The sequence below is a fragment of the Tachyglossus aculeatus genome, chromosome 25 (genome assembly GCF_015852505.1).
Source record: "Tachyglossus aculeatus isolate mTacAcu1 chromosome 25, mTacAcu1.pri, whole genome shotgun sequence".
NCBI classification, from domain to species: Eukaryota; Metazoa; Chordata; class Mammalia; order Monotremata; family Tachyglossidae; genus Tachyglossus; species Tachyglossus aculeatus.
The window spans coordinates 14,586,780-14,602,314 of record NC_052090.1 but is presented as its reverse complement, the minus strand read 5'-3'; the positions used below and the strand labels follow the sequence as shown (position 1 = coordinate 14,602,314).

Sequence of the window (15,535 nt, the reverse complement as noted above, 5' to 3'; positions counted from 1 at the left end):
CTGTGAACCTGATTTCACCCTTCTAAATCTGGTATAATGAAGAGGTGAATGAAGGCCCTGTGGATTCAGTATTGTAAATCATTAAACATAACCTTTTGAATTAACTCAAAACAGAGCAGTTCAAATAGTGACCCGAGCTAATAGCTCAATGACACTGAAGGGAAACTTCAGCTATTTTCAGTAGGTGCAACCAACCAAAGATTCATGAATACCCAGTGATTTTGTTCTATTCTCGATTCCCATGAGTCTCAGCAGGGATTTCATAGATGATGCATCTTTTAAAAAATATCACTGGTGGAATATGAGCTATCACATTGCTATTACATCTCTACTTGCTATATTTTTATAATACTGATTTACATAACTCTGTAGTATTTTTTATGATCTCTCTAATGTGTTCTGTAATCTGGGTATTAATAATAGCATTTACTTTATTTTATAATGTTTACACAATGACATCATATTTTATACTATCTCTATTATGTTTTACAATCTCTCTATTTATGGGTACATTTATATTTTCACAAATACGAGACATTAATTTTTAAGCTTGTTCTAGGCTGAGCCTGGAGCAAACGCCTATTTTTTTGTTCTATGACAGTCCCTCGGGGACTGATGAGACACAAACTTATCCTCAGAGAAAGCAACATGGCATAGTGGATAGACCTTGGGCCTGGGAGCCAGAAGGTCATGGGTTCTAGTCCCAGCTCCTCCATTTGTCGTTTCTGTGACCTTGGGCAAATCACTTCACTTCTCTCTGCCTCAATTATCTCGTCTATAAAATGGGGATAGAAAAAACCATTCTCCCTCCCTCTCAGACTGTGAGATTGTATTGTATCTATCCCAGTGCTTATTAAAGGTCTTGGCTTGTAATAAGCACTTAACAAACACCATTGTTATCATTATTATTATCCTGTTTATCACTGGGAGGCTCTTTGACAAAGGGAAACTGGAGATTTTTAATGCTGCTGAGCCTTTTGCTTGTATGCCTTGGCCCAGGAGTAAATCCAGAATGATATTTCCAATATGGAAAGAACAACCTTCCAATTGGATTGTGGACCTAGTTCCAATCAAAGCAACAAAGCTATAGTTTTATCTGAATTACTTTGTTTCAAAATTTGTAGTCCAGACTTTGAGGATATCTTTTTCTTCATATTTCATGAGTCCTACAATCTGACTTGTGAACTGAGAAATTCTTAATCAGAGTTTCACCACTGGATTATCTGGCAAATATTGAATAATTGTGGTCTGATGACAAATACTTGTTTGTGAGAAAATCACCAGCCACCCTACAAGTCTTCTCTGAGTAGCAGGGAAAGATGTGGTGCAACCAATTAGTGGACATTTGAATGGGATGGGGAATTGGGGCCGGGGTCAAATGGCCTTTAAGGACGCTCACATGTTGTCCTTGCTCCAACACTCAGAGGGTTTGACACTGGATAAACTTCCTCCACTTCCCAAGGAGACGGTTGAGGACCATCATCTTGCATGGGACGAATTGTTAAACTTCCCAAAAATATTGGTTTTGGGTGGGTGCTGGGCTGGAGATAGTACATTGGAAAGCAAGGAAGGTTTGGGGCCTGGGAGATCGATTGTAAAATCAGTTTTTGACTTGGAAGTATCAAGTGGTGGCTGCATATCCCAGTGATGGTATCTTGGAAACTGTAAGAAAGGAGAAGTGAGAAGCCTTGAAGTACCCTTCCATCCTTGAGTCATCCTCTTGCGGGTCATAATTGAAGTGCTTACTGGATGAACTCATCTCAGGCAGTTAGTAGAGGGTGAGTAGCACAGTGTGTGATAGAGCTCGGACCCCAGCTTCCAAAATATTTTTCCATCCTTTGGAATTTTTTTGCTGGGCTCTGGGACATTAATTATCTGATCCAGACTTTCATTCTCTGCTCCAACAGAATCCTGCTTTACTGTTTGGGGATGAGTGTGATTGGTGCTAAATTTTTTGTCTCCTCTGGCCTTTTCCGTAGAATTTCTAGGCAGGAAGTCTCTTTGACAGAGGGGATAGTACTAAGACTCAACTTTGCCCTGGAAATAATACAACCTCCACCTGCTACTGGCCCCATTTCTCTGCTGCTCTAGCCCAGTCTTGTCCCCGTTCTCCACTCAGTCAGCCGGTTTGTCTCACTTCCTGCCACCCTCCCACTTTTGTAGCCACTCATCTTCCTGGGCTCCATCGCTCATTTTGGTTTAGTAGTTAAAGCATGGGCCTGGGAATCAGAAGGTCATGAGTTCTAATCCTGTCTGCACCACTCATCCTCTTTGTGGCCTTGGGTAAGTCACCTCCCTTCTCTGATGTCTCAGATACCTCAACTGTAAAAATGGGGATTGAAACAGTGAGCCCCACGGGGGTAGGGACTGTGTCCAACCTGATTTGCATGTATCTACCTCAGCTCTTAGCGTAGTGCCTGGCACATAATAAGCACTTAACAAATACCACAATTGTTATTATAATTATTTTCTTTCCAGAGCTGGCCTCTGGTGCCGATGCTGGGGATGTGTGGTTGAGGGAAGACAGGGCCCTGTTAGAAAATACTGACGGTGATTATGGTATTTGTAAGTGGTTTACAGTGTGTCAGACACTGTTTTAAGCTTTGGGGTAGATCAAAGACACTCAGATGGGAAGCAGTACCTCTCTCACCTGGGGTCCGAGGTCTAAGTAGGAAGGAGAACAATTATTGAGAATAGGGTTAGACTGATCTGAGGGTGCCGTGAGATGCTAACAGGCTGCCAGGGGAGTGGAGTCATCCTTCCTCCTCATCCCTTCTCCTCTTTGCACTTTCTTAGAAGTCAACAAATACCAGCTCTCACAAAGGGCTTTCGTAGCTGTTGTCATCTTACAAAACCCACTCTGTAGGTACCATTGTCTCCTCTCCCAACATCTGCCTCTGCTGCCCCAGCTCTGACCTGCCCCTGTGAAGCAGATTCAAGGATTTCAAAAAGAATTTCTTGATAATGGCTGACAACGGACATTAGAAAGCCTCATTCTGACAGATTTTTTCCCTCTTTTCTGGGATACAGAAAAATTGGTTAATGTAACGATGTATTGTAGGTTCTGATCCATTTGAAACACTGTTTAGAAATTTTTTAAAAAACCCTCAAGGAAACCCTGAAGCTTCACTTTGATAAAGAACTAACCAACAAAAATCTTTTTTTTTTCCTCAAGAAGCAGTAACTACGGGAAAAGTTGGCTGCCAAAACCGATGACTGTATTTTGATACAGATCAGCTTGTTACTTGTCCTTTTCTGAGCTGGAAGTGATTCATGAGGTACTTTTTAAAAAAAGTAATAATTTGTTCAAAATATGGCTATGGAAAAGGATCAAGAATGAGTCATTACTGACTCCATTTGTGAATCCAGGCCATGGTAACCATGGGACCAGCCAAACCATGCTGGTGGATGTTTACAACAGCCTTATATTGTGTTTACTTTTGTAAGCCTGGAAATGAAGTGTACAAAACCTTTGCACTAAGGGTAGGATAAACTACAGCTCTCGAGATGATCCAGATTAAAAGTAAGCATTACTGTAATATGTAGAATCAGACCAAGGGATTTGCCTTGGGAAGCTGCAGAATGGAGTTTGAATATCTCTTCAGCTCCCAAATGTTCACCAACAGAACTTCCTTCAGGAGCCTTGTTTTTACCTGAGTTCATTAACTGTCATGAGTAAGATCTGGAGCATTCTCCGATACTAAATTTTGACATCTCCCCTCTCAACAAATGCCAATCATCATCGTCAATCAATGGTATTTATTGAGAGCTTATTGTGTGCAGAGCGCAACTCACTTGGGAGAGTACAATGCAATAGAGTAGGTAGACCTGATCCCTGCCCTCAAGGAGCTTACATCACCATCATCATAATCATCAATATGTATTGAGCACCCACAATGTGCATAACACTGCATTAAATGCTTGGAAATATAGTTAGGCCAATCGAATAAAAGACAGTCCAGCCTAAAAGGACCTCACAAATCTGGCGTGGGAGTCAGCAGGACATGGGTTATAATCCTGGCTCTGCCTCTTGTCTGGTGTGATCTTGGGCAAATTACTTCACTTCTCCATGCCTCAGTTACCTCAGCTATAAAATGGGAATTAAAGCTGTGGGGGTCATGGACTGCATCCAACCTTATATCTGTCACAGCACCTAGAAGAGTGCCTGGCACACACCAAGTGCTTAAATACCATAAAAAAATTCATGCTCTCTCTTCTAGACCATATTGCTTCTACTAGTCCACGCTGCCAACTGTTGGGTAGGGACCGTCTCTATATGTTGCCAGCTTGTACTTCCCAAGCGCTTAGTACAGTGCTCTGCACACAGTAAATGCTCAATAAATACGATTGAATGAATGAATGCTTCTCTTTATAGTTTTGGAGGAATTGAATCCTGTTCCAAATCAGTCTAAATTAATTGGAATGATTTCCTCAAGAGAGGCCGAGATCAAGTAAAAACTTCATGGCAAGAAAAAAAAAGCAAAAAAGCAACTCCAACTATTTTGTATTCCCGCTACATAGTTAAAGCTGTAGACTTCAGCATATTATTTTTTATTGCCACGCAGCCCCCATCCTACTGCCCAAGGTTCAGACAATATTTGATTTGGTTAATATTGTAATTTGTACATGTAGAAGATTAAAGCACTAGCACCACTTTCGATCTGTCGAATGATTTTTAAATCACTAATTTCTGTCCATACCACTTGCGAAAATCTTTGTCAGTGTTTAGCAACTTTGCTGGCAGGAATGAGAATGTGTGAACTGGAAGTGCATATGCAAGTCGCTCTATAATCAGATCCTCTTTGCAGGTTCTCTGCCCTGAAGTCTCAAATAGAGGCTCACCCATCATTTCAGACAAGAGATCCCATAATTTTGAATTTGTGAGGTTTTTTTCTCCTTTCTCTCTCCAAGTGGACCCTGCACTTATTCTGTTTGTCAATGACCACAACTGTTTTCTTGCTGTTGAATAGACCCCAGAGATAGGTCTTCGTTCTTTTCTGGGATTTCTATCTATTTCAGACTGTGAGATGGGATTCAGAACTCAAGGGAAATCTTTTATGGGGGAATTCATATGGAGCCATGGAAATTACAGCATGGTCAGTTCTTGCGTTTATAGCAGTGATGTAATTAACCTTTTAAAGCAGAACCAGCTTTATTTTTTAGCTAAAGATGACCTTATAAGGACTCTCAAGCATAGAACAAGTTGAGAAATGGGATTGAAGTGTACGCTTGCATTTAGAGTGGCAATTAACAAATTAAGTACTTGTTAACAAATTGGAAGCAGTGAAGCCTAATAGAGCCCAGTCTGGGAGTCAGAGGACCTGGGTTCTAATCCCAGCTCTGCCACTTGTCTGCTGTGTGTCCTTGGACAAGTGCCTCAGTTACCTCATCTGTAAAATGGAGATTGAACATCCTCCCTCTAATTTAGGTCCTCAGCCCCATGTGAGACAGGAATTGTGTCATACCTGATTAACTTGTATAATAATAATAATAATGGCATTTATTAAGCGCTTACTATGTGCAGAGCACTGTTCTAAGCGCTTCAGAGAGTACAATAGAATTAGCAGACACATTCCCCAGTGCTTGGCATAGAGGAAGTGCTTAATAAATTATTATTATTATCCTTAATTATAATGATAATAAAGGTGCTTATCAATCACTGTTATTTATTCAGCACTTGCTATGTGCAGAACACTGTACTAAGCGCTTCGGAGAGTACAATACAACAGAATTAGCAGACATATTCCCTGCCCATATGGAAACCTGTTAAATAGGGATGCCCTCACTCCCTTATTACTGCTATCACCACAAACATAGTTTCAGATCACTCCTTCAGGTACACCAAATATCTCTACAAAGTTATCTTTGATGCCTTAATCAGACTCATGAATTAGATAAATTGCTTCTCCTGGTGAGTTTTATGCAGTTTGAATTGATATCATTTTACATGTTTGGAGCTTGGTTCACTAGCAGGTTTATTAAAAAGGTACCAAGGCACATTTTATAGATTCAAAAGCCGTTTAGCAACTCATAAAAATAACTAGAGCATTTTCCTAATGGGTAAGATTGATTTTCTGGGATTTTTAGAGAAAGCCCACTGCTGCCTTCCCTTTCCACCTCAGGTTTTATTATCATTCAAAGGAGAAGCATTGCGGCTGTCATCATAAATCATTCTCTTTATTGGTAACATCCTTACAATAAACCAAAGACTCTTTTCCATTCAACTCTGGTCTTTTTTTGGTATCAAAACAACTTCAATACCAAAGTTTCCTCTCAAGATTTTTTCCTGTCCCACCAGATTTGGGGAGTGGGGGCGGGGGCACCGAGCTTTCTGTAATGCCTTTTCATCCTTGTTTTCCAACTTTATTTTTAGCATAATCACTCAGAAATTAGAATGCACAGTAGAATCCATGAAATACACAACACAGGTAGAATAGAAATATATGAAAACTTCCAACCAATCAGTGGTATTTATTAAGTGCTTATTCTCCCCCTTCTAGACTGTGAGCCCACTGTTGGGTAGGGACTCTCTCTGTATGTTGCCAACTTGTACTTCCCAAACGCTTAGTACAGTGCCCTGCACACAGTAAGCACTCAATAAATACGATTGATTGATTGATTGATTGATGTGCAGAGAACTGTTCGAAGTGCTTGAGAAAATACAATAAACAGAATTAGCCAAAATGTTACCTGCACATAGTCAGCTTAAAGTCTAGAGGGGGAGACAGACATCAGTATGAATAAATAACTTATAATAAATGACTTAAAGGTACATATATAAATACTATGGGGTTGAGGGTAGATGTAGATATCAAATGTTCAGAGGTCACAGATCCAAGTGTATAGCTAGCTCAGAAGGAGAATGAGCCGGGAAAAGAGGGCTTAGTCAGGGAAGGCCTCATGGAGAAGATGTGACCTTAATTGTACTTTGAAGGTGGAGAGAGTGAAGGTCTGGCATATGTGGAGAGGAAGGAGTTTCAGGCTAGGGGGAGCACATAATAATAATGATGGTATTTGTTAAGCGCTTACTGTGTGCCAAGCACTGTTCTAAGCGCTGGGGTAGATACAGGGTTATCAGGTTGTCCCACATGGGACTCACAAAATCTAATAGGAGGGAGAACAGGTATTGAATTTTACAGATGAGGACACAGGGATAGAGAAATTGTGTCTAGCCCAAGATCACACAGCAGGTGAGTGGTGAAGTTGGTATTAGAACCCAAGACCCTTTGCTCCAAGGCCCCTGCTCTTTCCACTAGGCCATGCTAGGGTAATGAACACTCTCTATCAGATTTTCCAAAGCAGAAAAATTCTTCTATTTTCTGAATCAATCATTCAACAGAACCAAAGTCAACACTTATGAAAAATCAACCCGCGAACACTGGAATATGGCAAGAGACTCTAAGGATCTCTTTGGTTTCAGAAGAGCACAGCTTTTTGCAGTGTCTGAACCAATTCAATTAAATTCTTCCCAGCACATTTAAAATGCATTCACCTCAATGGGTTGAATTTGAGAGTGGTTCATGTGTCTTGTGATTAAATAAAATAACTAAATAAAACATCATTTTCCACCAAAGATCTCCTGGCAAATGGTGTAAAGATGAAAACGAATTCTTACAGGGCTCTGCAAATGGTTAACATCTTTTATAGAAACAAGTTTGGGTGATTTTTATTTCATTTTAAATGTAATTAGCAGTTGTGGAAAGATGACTGTACCTTTCATTTACTAGGCATGCCTTTTCTCAGCTCTCAGAGGAGTAGTTGAATGGTCATTTATCTGTGACTTGTCTATCATTTAGCTCACTCTATTCTTGTTCACCTCCATTTCAGTGTTTAAATTGCTAATTGTATTGTGACCTATTAGAGACATAAACATAAAAAAACCCCAACATCTATGGAGTGGTACTTGGAAGATGGGTGTGTTTATCAGGGAGTCTGGCCCTCATAGCTGAGTCATCTGGAGGAGGAGCTTGGCTGGGGCAAAAATAGGGAAATAACCTTCCTTCCTTCCTTCTTTCCCCAAGTAACCACCACTGGGGTGAAAGACCAGCAATAGCGAAAGCCTCCTGACTTGAGGATCGACTCCTTTCCTACTGCTGCTGATGATGATGTTGGGATGGCTGTGTGTTCCTTAGTCTGAATTTTTCCATTGTTTTTTTATTTTAACAGGCTTTTGAACAACAACCAGATCAGGAGGATTTCCAGAAATGCTTTTGAAGGGCTGGAAAATTTGCTCTATCTGTAAGTCACAACAGAAATCAATAGTAACTATAGGGCTGATTGATCGTCTTCCCTTTTCTGCTATTGCCTGAAAGTAATGCATAATCTACTTGTGAAATATCGTGGGGCTCTACCACAGCCTCTCAGATTTTAATGTTTTCAAAATGCTGCTGGATGAGGTAAACAGGCACGAGTCCCATGGTGTCCATTTTTGCTTACTAGAACATTAATTTTCTGGTCAGAAAAATTATAAATTGAAGTAAAAAAATTACAAAGCAGAAACCATAAGGATTTTAATATCCAAAGCTAAAGAGGCAACGTACCTCAAAGTCACATAGGTCCAAAAGAAAAATGGTGTTAGAAGACAGCCACCCATGCTGTTTCTAGGAACAGGGAGTATTTTGATAGAAGGAACTTGGTTGAGATCAGATAAGCAGCAAAGCTTTGGGTCAGTTAGCTATAATTAGAGTCAACTGGGCTAGTTATCTGTCTCTCACTGGTACAAAGAAAAAGGCATTTATTGGCTACTGATATTGGCTTGATTCCTGATGCGTGCTTATAAGAATACAAATGACTTTTCTTATTGTATCCTTTTCCCTGTGGGCCAAAGCCATTCTGCTGTACTGAATCTGCCCTTAGACTACAAAAATCCAAAAATGAAAGCAGAAGGTACTTGATGATATGCATTTTAGGTTTTTCCAGAATCAGGTAATTATAAGAATCGTTTGAGAGGTATTGTCAAATATATACCACTGCTGTATCCTCCTGTCATTTATCATCACAGTTGCAGCTATCAGTGGAAACTTTGCAAGAGTTCATGGCATCTTAATTCCCAACCTCCCCAAGTGTTTTGCAAACACTGACTCTCAGAGCTCTCCTCTGAGAGTGAGAAGTTAGAAGTATTCTTGTAATTGTATTAATAACTCTGCTGAGGCCTAGGTATTTGCCAAGAGCTAGGTGGAGTGCGGTAATCGGAGTGCTATTACTTTTGAATTAGGTTAGATGAAGATGAAAGAGGTTAGAAGGTAATGTGTCACTTATTCAGAGGAAAATAAACTAGCAAAGAGGAAGTGGGTTGGGGAAATGGAGAATAAAAGCGAGAATGGATAGAGTCTGTTCAGGTAGAAAGCAAAAGACTTTATGGACTGAAATCTTATTTAACTTTATGCCTCCATTTCTCTCTGAGAGGTACATTTAGTGCTTCTGAGCACCAGGGGCTTTATTTCCCCCTATTGACAATTCAACTTTTTTCTTTACTCTCCTGCAAGATTTGTGTGGCTAGCAATCAATCAATGGTATTTAAGTACTTGCTGTGTGCAGGACAGCGTACTAGGCACTTGGCAGTGTACATACAGTAGAGTCGGTAGACATGTTTCCCACCCAAAAGGAACTTACAGTCTAGATGGAGAGGCAGACACTAAAATAAATTACAGATATGTACGTAAGTGCTGTGGGGCTGAGGGCGAGGTGAATATCAAGTGCAGAGGTGTCACAGAAGTGGGGTGGAGTAAAGTAAAAGAGGGCGTGATGGAGAGATGAACTGTCACCATTGAAGTTAACAAAGTCTATGTGAATGCAGTTTCCTTTATTTCCAGATGCTATTCAGCAGATGGTCTACTGTTGGGAAGCTTCTGCTGTGTTGAGTCCTTTGAACTAGAAACTATAGCCCTGGCTTATAGGAGTATCTTTCAAGTCGTGGAAAATAAGCTCAGTACCAATTTCATCTCTGTCCCTAGGAATCACTTTTTTAAAAAAATCTGTTAGTAAGAGGGAAGCTGAGAGAAACAGTATATGGCAAGTGGTATCAGTAACAATCATGGAAGGTCAGCTAAAATTAAAATATCCTCTGAAAGAACGGATGAGGACAGACTTCTTTTATTTAAATCAGCCTTAGCAGCACTTCGGTAGGAATGAAACCTCTCTGACTTTCATAGTTTAGTTTAGGAGGAATTTTAATGTGTGACTCACTGGGTCTGATTCCCTTCTATGCCTTAGCAATTCCCTGCTGGGAGGTGCAGTAACTCGGCAGGACTGCTCGAACGCATTCCTCTAAGAGACAGTTGTGGGGTGGAAAATGAGTCAAGATAGTCTGGTTGGACTGGCAGGAAATGAAAGGCTCCAAGCTTGGAAACTCCTGAATAGTAATAATAATTGTGGGATTAGCTTATGTTTTACTATGTGCTAAACGCTGAGGTAGATATGATGTAAGCAGATGAAACAGTCCCTGAAGTAATTAGATGTTGACCTGAGGAAGGGAAAAGGAGACCAAGGCCAAGAGTAAGAAGCAATAGGAAGGTGAAAGTTCTCTGCTAGGAGGCAGCAGCAAAATCAGGAATAAAATAAAAACAACTGTGGCATTTACTTTCTATGTACCAAGCACTGTGTTAAGTGCTGGAATAGATGCAAGTTAATCAGGTAAGACACAGTTCCTGTCTCATGTGGGGCTCATAGTCTAAGTAGGATGGAGAACAGGTATTCAACTCTTATTTTGCAGATGAGGAAATTGAGGTACGGAGAAGTTAAGTGACTTGCCCAAGGCCACACAGCAGGCAACTGACAGAGCTGGGATTAGAACCCAGGCCCTCTGACTTCCAGGATCGGATTCATTCCACTAGGCTCCATTGCTCCTCAGAAGTTATGGGAAGAACAGTGCTCCAGCGCTTAGAACAGTGCATGGCACATAGTAAGCACTTAACAAATAGTATCATCATTATTATTATTCATTTGCAACTAAGATATGGCAATCCTTTCCCCCAGAATTACTGCTTTTGCTATGGAAAGTGTTCCTAGGGCTCCTAAAATCTATCACTTCCAAACTGCTCCTACCACCACACCAGCTTGGTGGACTCTAAAGGCAGATTTTTCCACTAATCAGGCAATGGAGAATACTCAACAGGCAGATGCGCCCCCAGCCCCGACCCCATTATCATATCCTACCAGTAAGAAAAGGGTAGCTTTTTTAATGGTATTTGTTAAGCATTTATGTAGGCATTGTTCTAATCACTGTTCTAAAAAATAATCAGGTTGGACACAGTCCAAGTCCCACATGGGGCTCACAGCCTTAATCCCCATCTTACAGATGATGGAACTGAGGCACAGAGAAGTGAAGTGACTTGCCCATGGTCACACAGCATACAAGTGGCAGAGGTGGATTAGAACTCAGGTCCTTTTGACTCCAAGGCCCATGCTGTAGCCACTGGGCCATACTGCTTCAAAGCTAGGAAAGCAATGTTTTCACTGGGGGAATCCAAAAACCACAGGTTTCTTGGGAGCTTTCATTTGGTGTTGGGGTTGTATATTAGCAAGCCCTAACTTCTCATCTACCCTCAGCTTTCCTCATTAAAAGGACTGTGTATGGAAATGGTAACTCAGAATGCATAAAGGAAGAGTTGTTCACTTTAACCTTGAGTGTTCCCATGTTCCTATCTTATTCCTGTTCTCCCACCTACTTATGCTCTGAGCCCCAAGTGGGACCTGATTATCTTTTATCTACTCCAGCACTCAGTACAGAGCTTAACAAGTGTGACGATATAACAATTCTTCAGTGGGCTTAGGCTTTTTGACCTCCGAGTGGATAATGGTCTTTCAGTTATATTTATTGAGAACTTACTGTGTGCAGAGCACTGTACTAAGCACTTGGGAGAGTACAATACAACAACAAACAGACACATTCCCTGCCCACAACCAGCTTAGTTAATCAACCAGTTGTATTTATTGATTTTGTGTAAAGCACTGTTCTAAGAGCTCGGGAGAGTACAGTACAGTAGAATGGATAGAGATGAGTCCATGCCACAAGGAGCTATCCCTAATTCTTAGGTTGTTAGGTGGTGATTGTATCCCAGCAGTCTCTTATCTTCATGCTGACAGTTTCAGGATGAGGGAAATTTAGATTCTCCTTTTGTGTTTATGAAAAATGCCAAAATAATAGCGTGGAAGAGCTAGTGTGTGAATGATAGACATGAAGGGACTGGTGTATCATCTTGACCTCATGGTGAAAGCATATTCTGCGCCCCAACCTGTATATATGTATATATGGTTGTACATATTTATTACTCTATTTATTTATTTATTTATTTTACTTGTACATATCTATCCTATTTATTTTATTTTGTTGGTATGTTTGATCTTGTTCTCTGTCTCCCCCTTTTAGACTGTGAGCCCACCGTTGGGTAGGGACTGTCTCTATGTGTTGCCAATTTGTACTTCCCAAGCGCTTAGTACAGTGCTCTGCACATAGTAAGCGCTCAATAAATACGATTGATGATGATGATGATGATAAGTGATCTGAGGAGGAGGTAGACAGGGCGTCTGTAGTGCATCCACAAATTCTTTGTCTCCATTAAATCATCCATCTTTCCAGAACTAAGTGGGTTTCATGGGAACTGTCTATCCTGGAAAATTCCCTCCCTTACCATGGTTAGATGCTTGAGGCCTTCCAGCGTATAAATCCTTTCATCCGTTCCCTCCTTTTCTTTCCACTCACGCCCAACAACAGGGGTTTAGGGACATTCCCATAGAGGGCACAACCTCTATTTACTAACGTTTGGAACAGGATACCAGAAAGTTGTGGGATCTGTTTTTGTTTTGTTTTTAATGGTATCTGTCAAGCTCTTACTATGAGCCAGGAACTGTACTAAGCACTAGGGTAAGTATAAACTAATCAGGTTGGATACAGTCCATGCCTTCATCCCCATTTTGCAGAAGCAGAGAAAAGTTAAGTGATTTGCCCAAGCTCATGCTCTTTCCACTAGGCAGCACTGCTTCCTGTAGGATTTGCAAGAATCCCCTCTGTCTGGGAAGGCTGTTGGTTAGTTCTGATAGGGCATGAACAAGATGAGTTTTACAAACTCCTTCCAGCTACATGGCTCTTTTTTCAAAATCCAGTTAGATTGGTTCTTTAAAAAAGCTCCTTTTGACCGAGGCTCCATTGCTGCAGTGGCAAACCGTTACTCTGGAAACCCAAACTGGTGACTGGATGCCTGATCTGGACCACATCTCATCCATAATGAGCTACTCTGATTTGATAGCATCCGAAATGAACCTAATCTTCTCCCATCAACAGTTTATAAATATTTATAATGGAAAAGATACGTTTTGGCTCCTAGGAAGAAATTTCTGTCCTGATGACAGTATTGACATCCTTGGCAATTGTGTCTTACCTCCGCTCCAAATGAGTAAATGCTGAAAGACAAATAAATGATCCCAGATAGTGGCTCTAGTTACTGTAGAGCAAAAAGATAATCTGTAATATTGAAATATTTATTGCATTGGATCATACACTAGAAATTCAAGCTCATGAGATATTATGAGATGATGGGCTTGAAATAGCCATTAATTGTCTGTGAGTCCTTTATGGGATCTTGTCAAAAGACTCTTTTCTGAGAACTTTTTTGGATGTAGTTCTAAAATCTTGGAGAAAAATGAGCTTATTAGAAATCCCAAATTAAATGAGTAAAAGCAATGGCTTCTGCTACAACCTTTGTCAGATGTAAGGACTCAAGTGATGCATCATAGTTAGATAGGACAGACCCAGCATGATATAGTAGAGAGAGCCCGAGACTGGGAAACAGAAGGACCTGGGTTTTAACCACGGCTCTGCCATCCATCTGCCGTGTGACCTTGGGCAAGTCATTTTACTTCTCTCCGCCTCAGTTACGTCAACTGTATAATGGGGATTAATAATGTGAGCCCCATGTGAAACACAGACTGTGCCCAACCTGATTAGTTTGTATCTACCCCAGCACTTAGTACAGTGCCCGGCACATAGTAAGTGCCTAACAAATACCATAATAAACCACAAACTAGAAATCCCAAAACATACCTTTTCAGGGAACTTAATAAGTTAGTTTCTCCTCCTCTTTCTGTGCCCTTGGATCTGTACCATTTAAGCATTTGATATTCATCCCACCCTCAGCCCCACAACACTTACCTACATATTCATAATCAATTTTAATGTCTGTTATCCCCTTATAGACTGTAAGTTCCTCGTGGGCAGAGAAATAATCTACCAACTCTGATGTATTATACTCTTCCAAACACTTCTTACAGTGCTTTGCACATAGGAAGTGGTCAATAATTGATTTCTCTGTTAGCCTTTCTTTTCCATTTCTCTCCCTGGTGAGCCTTAAACCCTACTAACACCACCTCAGCATATGTGTATCATTTCTTTATGCTTATAAATTTGCCTCGCTTTTATTTCTACACTTGAGTTTTTGTTTTTAACATACCTAGTATTAACTAGTGAATAATTAAGTAGATAGGTAGCACAGGTTCCAGTATTAGCCCTGCCACTTGTTGGCTGGGTGACCTTGGGCAAGTCACAAAAATTCCCTCTGCCTCAGCTTCCTTATCTGTAAAGTGAGATTTAAATAGGTATTCCCCCTGCCCCTTAAACTGTAACAGGAGACAGCAGCTAATCTGATGGGATGAATCATTTTGTATCTTTCCCAACATTTAGTACAGTACTCAGCCTGTAGTAAGTGCTTAATTAATATTATTATTATTATTGTGTGTTTGTCAATTTATGTGTACTTGTTTTCCCATTAAACAGTAAGTTCCTTGAGGCGAAGAATTATGTTATTATTGTCATTATTATGATAATTTTTAAGCACTTGCTATGAGGCACTGTACTAAGCGCTGGGGTGGAAACAAGCAAATTGGGTTGGGTACAGTCCCTGTTCCACATGGGGTTTACATTCTCAATCCCCATTTTACACATGAGATAACTGAGGAACAGAGAAGTAAAGTGACTTGCCCAAGGTCACACAGCAGACAAGTGGCAGAGCCGGGATTAGAAACCGTGACCTTCTGTCTCCCAGGCCCATGCTCTATCCTTTATGTTACTCTGCGTCTGTATGTATGTATGTTATCTCGTGTAGTTGAGTGTCCTCAGAAGGTGTTGATTAGTGATGATTTTTTTTATATATACTAAAGTATAGGTATTTTCCCTTAGAGGTCCTTGATGCTGGGACAAGGGAATATTTTAATATCACATTAGTGCCTCCTTAAGTTGGCAGTTTTCCAATGAAATAATTTTGACATGCTCCAGGGTTGATAGGTAATATGTAGTGCTGTGAAATTTTGATATTCATTTTTCCTGAAGTCATTGCTAATATTGGGCTAAGGCAGTGTGATGGGCTGAAGGAGGGGAGGTCTCTGCAATTATTGCGTCTTCCATCTTTTCCTGTGTTGGCTCCAGCTTCTGCACCAGACACACTGTGATCAAAGGTTGAAACAACCAGGTTCATTCATTCATTCAATTGTATTTATTGAGCACTTACTGTGTGCAGAGCACTGTACTAAACACTTGGGAAGTACA

General features: G+C 40.6%; 1 protein-coding gene across 1 annotated transcript in view; it reads left to right on the top strand.

Annotated features, from left to right (window-relative positions):
- Positions 1-15,535, top strand: part of PXDNL (peroxidasin like) — a 244,176-nt gene that overhangs the window by 108,555 nt on the left and 120,086 nt on the right. The window contains exon 3 of the mRNA XM_038766521.1: positions 8,167-8,238. Within this exon, the coding sequence (XP_038622449.1) occupies positions 8,167-8,238 (72 nt within the window). The remainder of the gene's footprint in view (positions 1-8,166; positions 8,239-15,535) is intronic.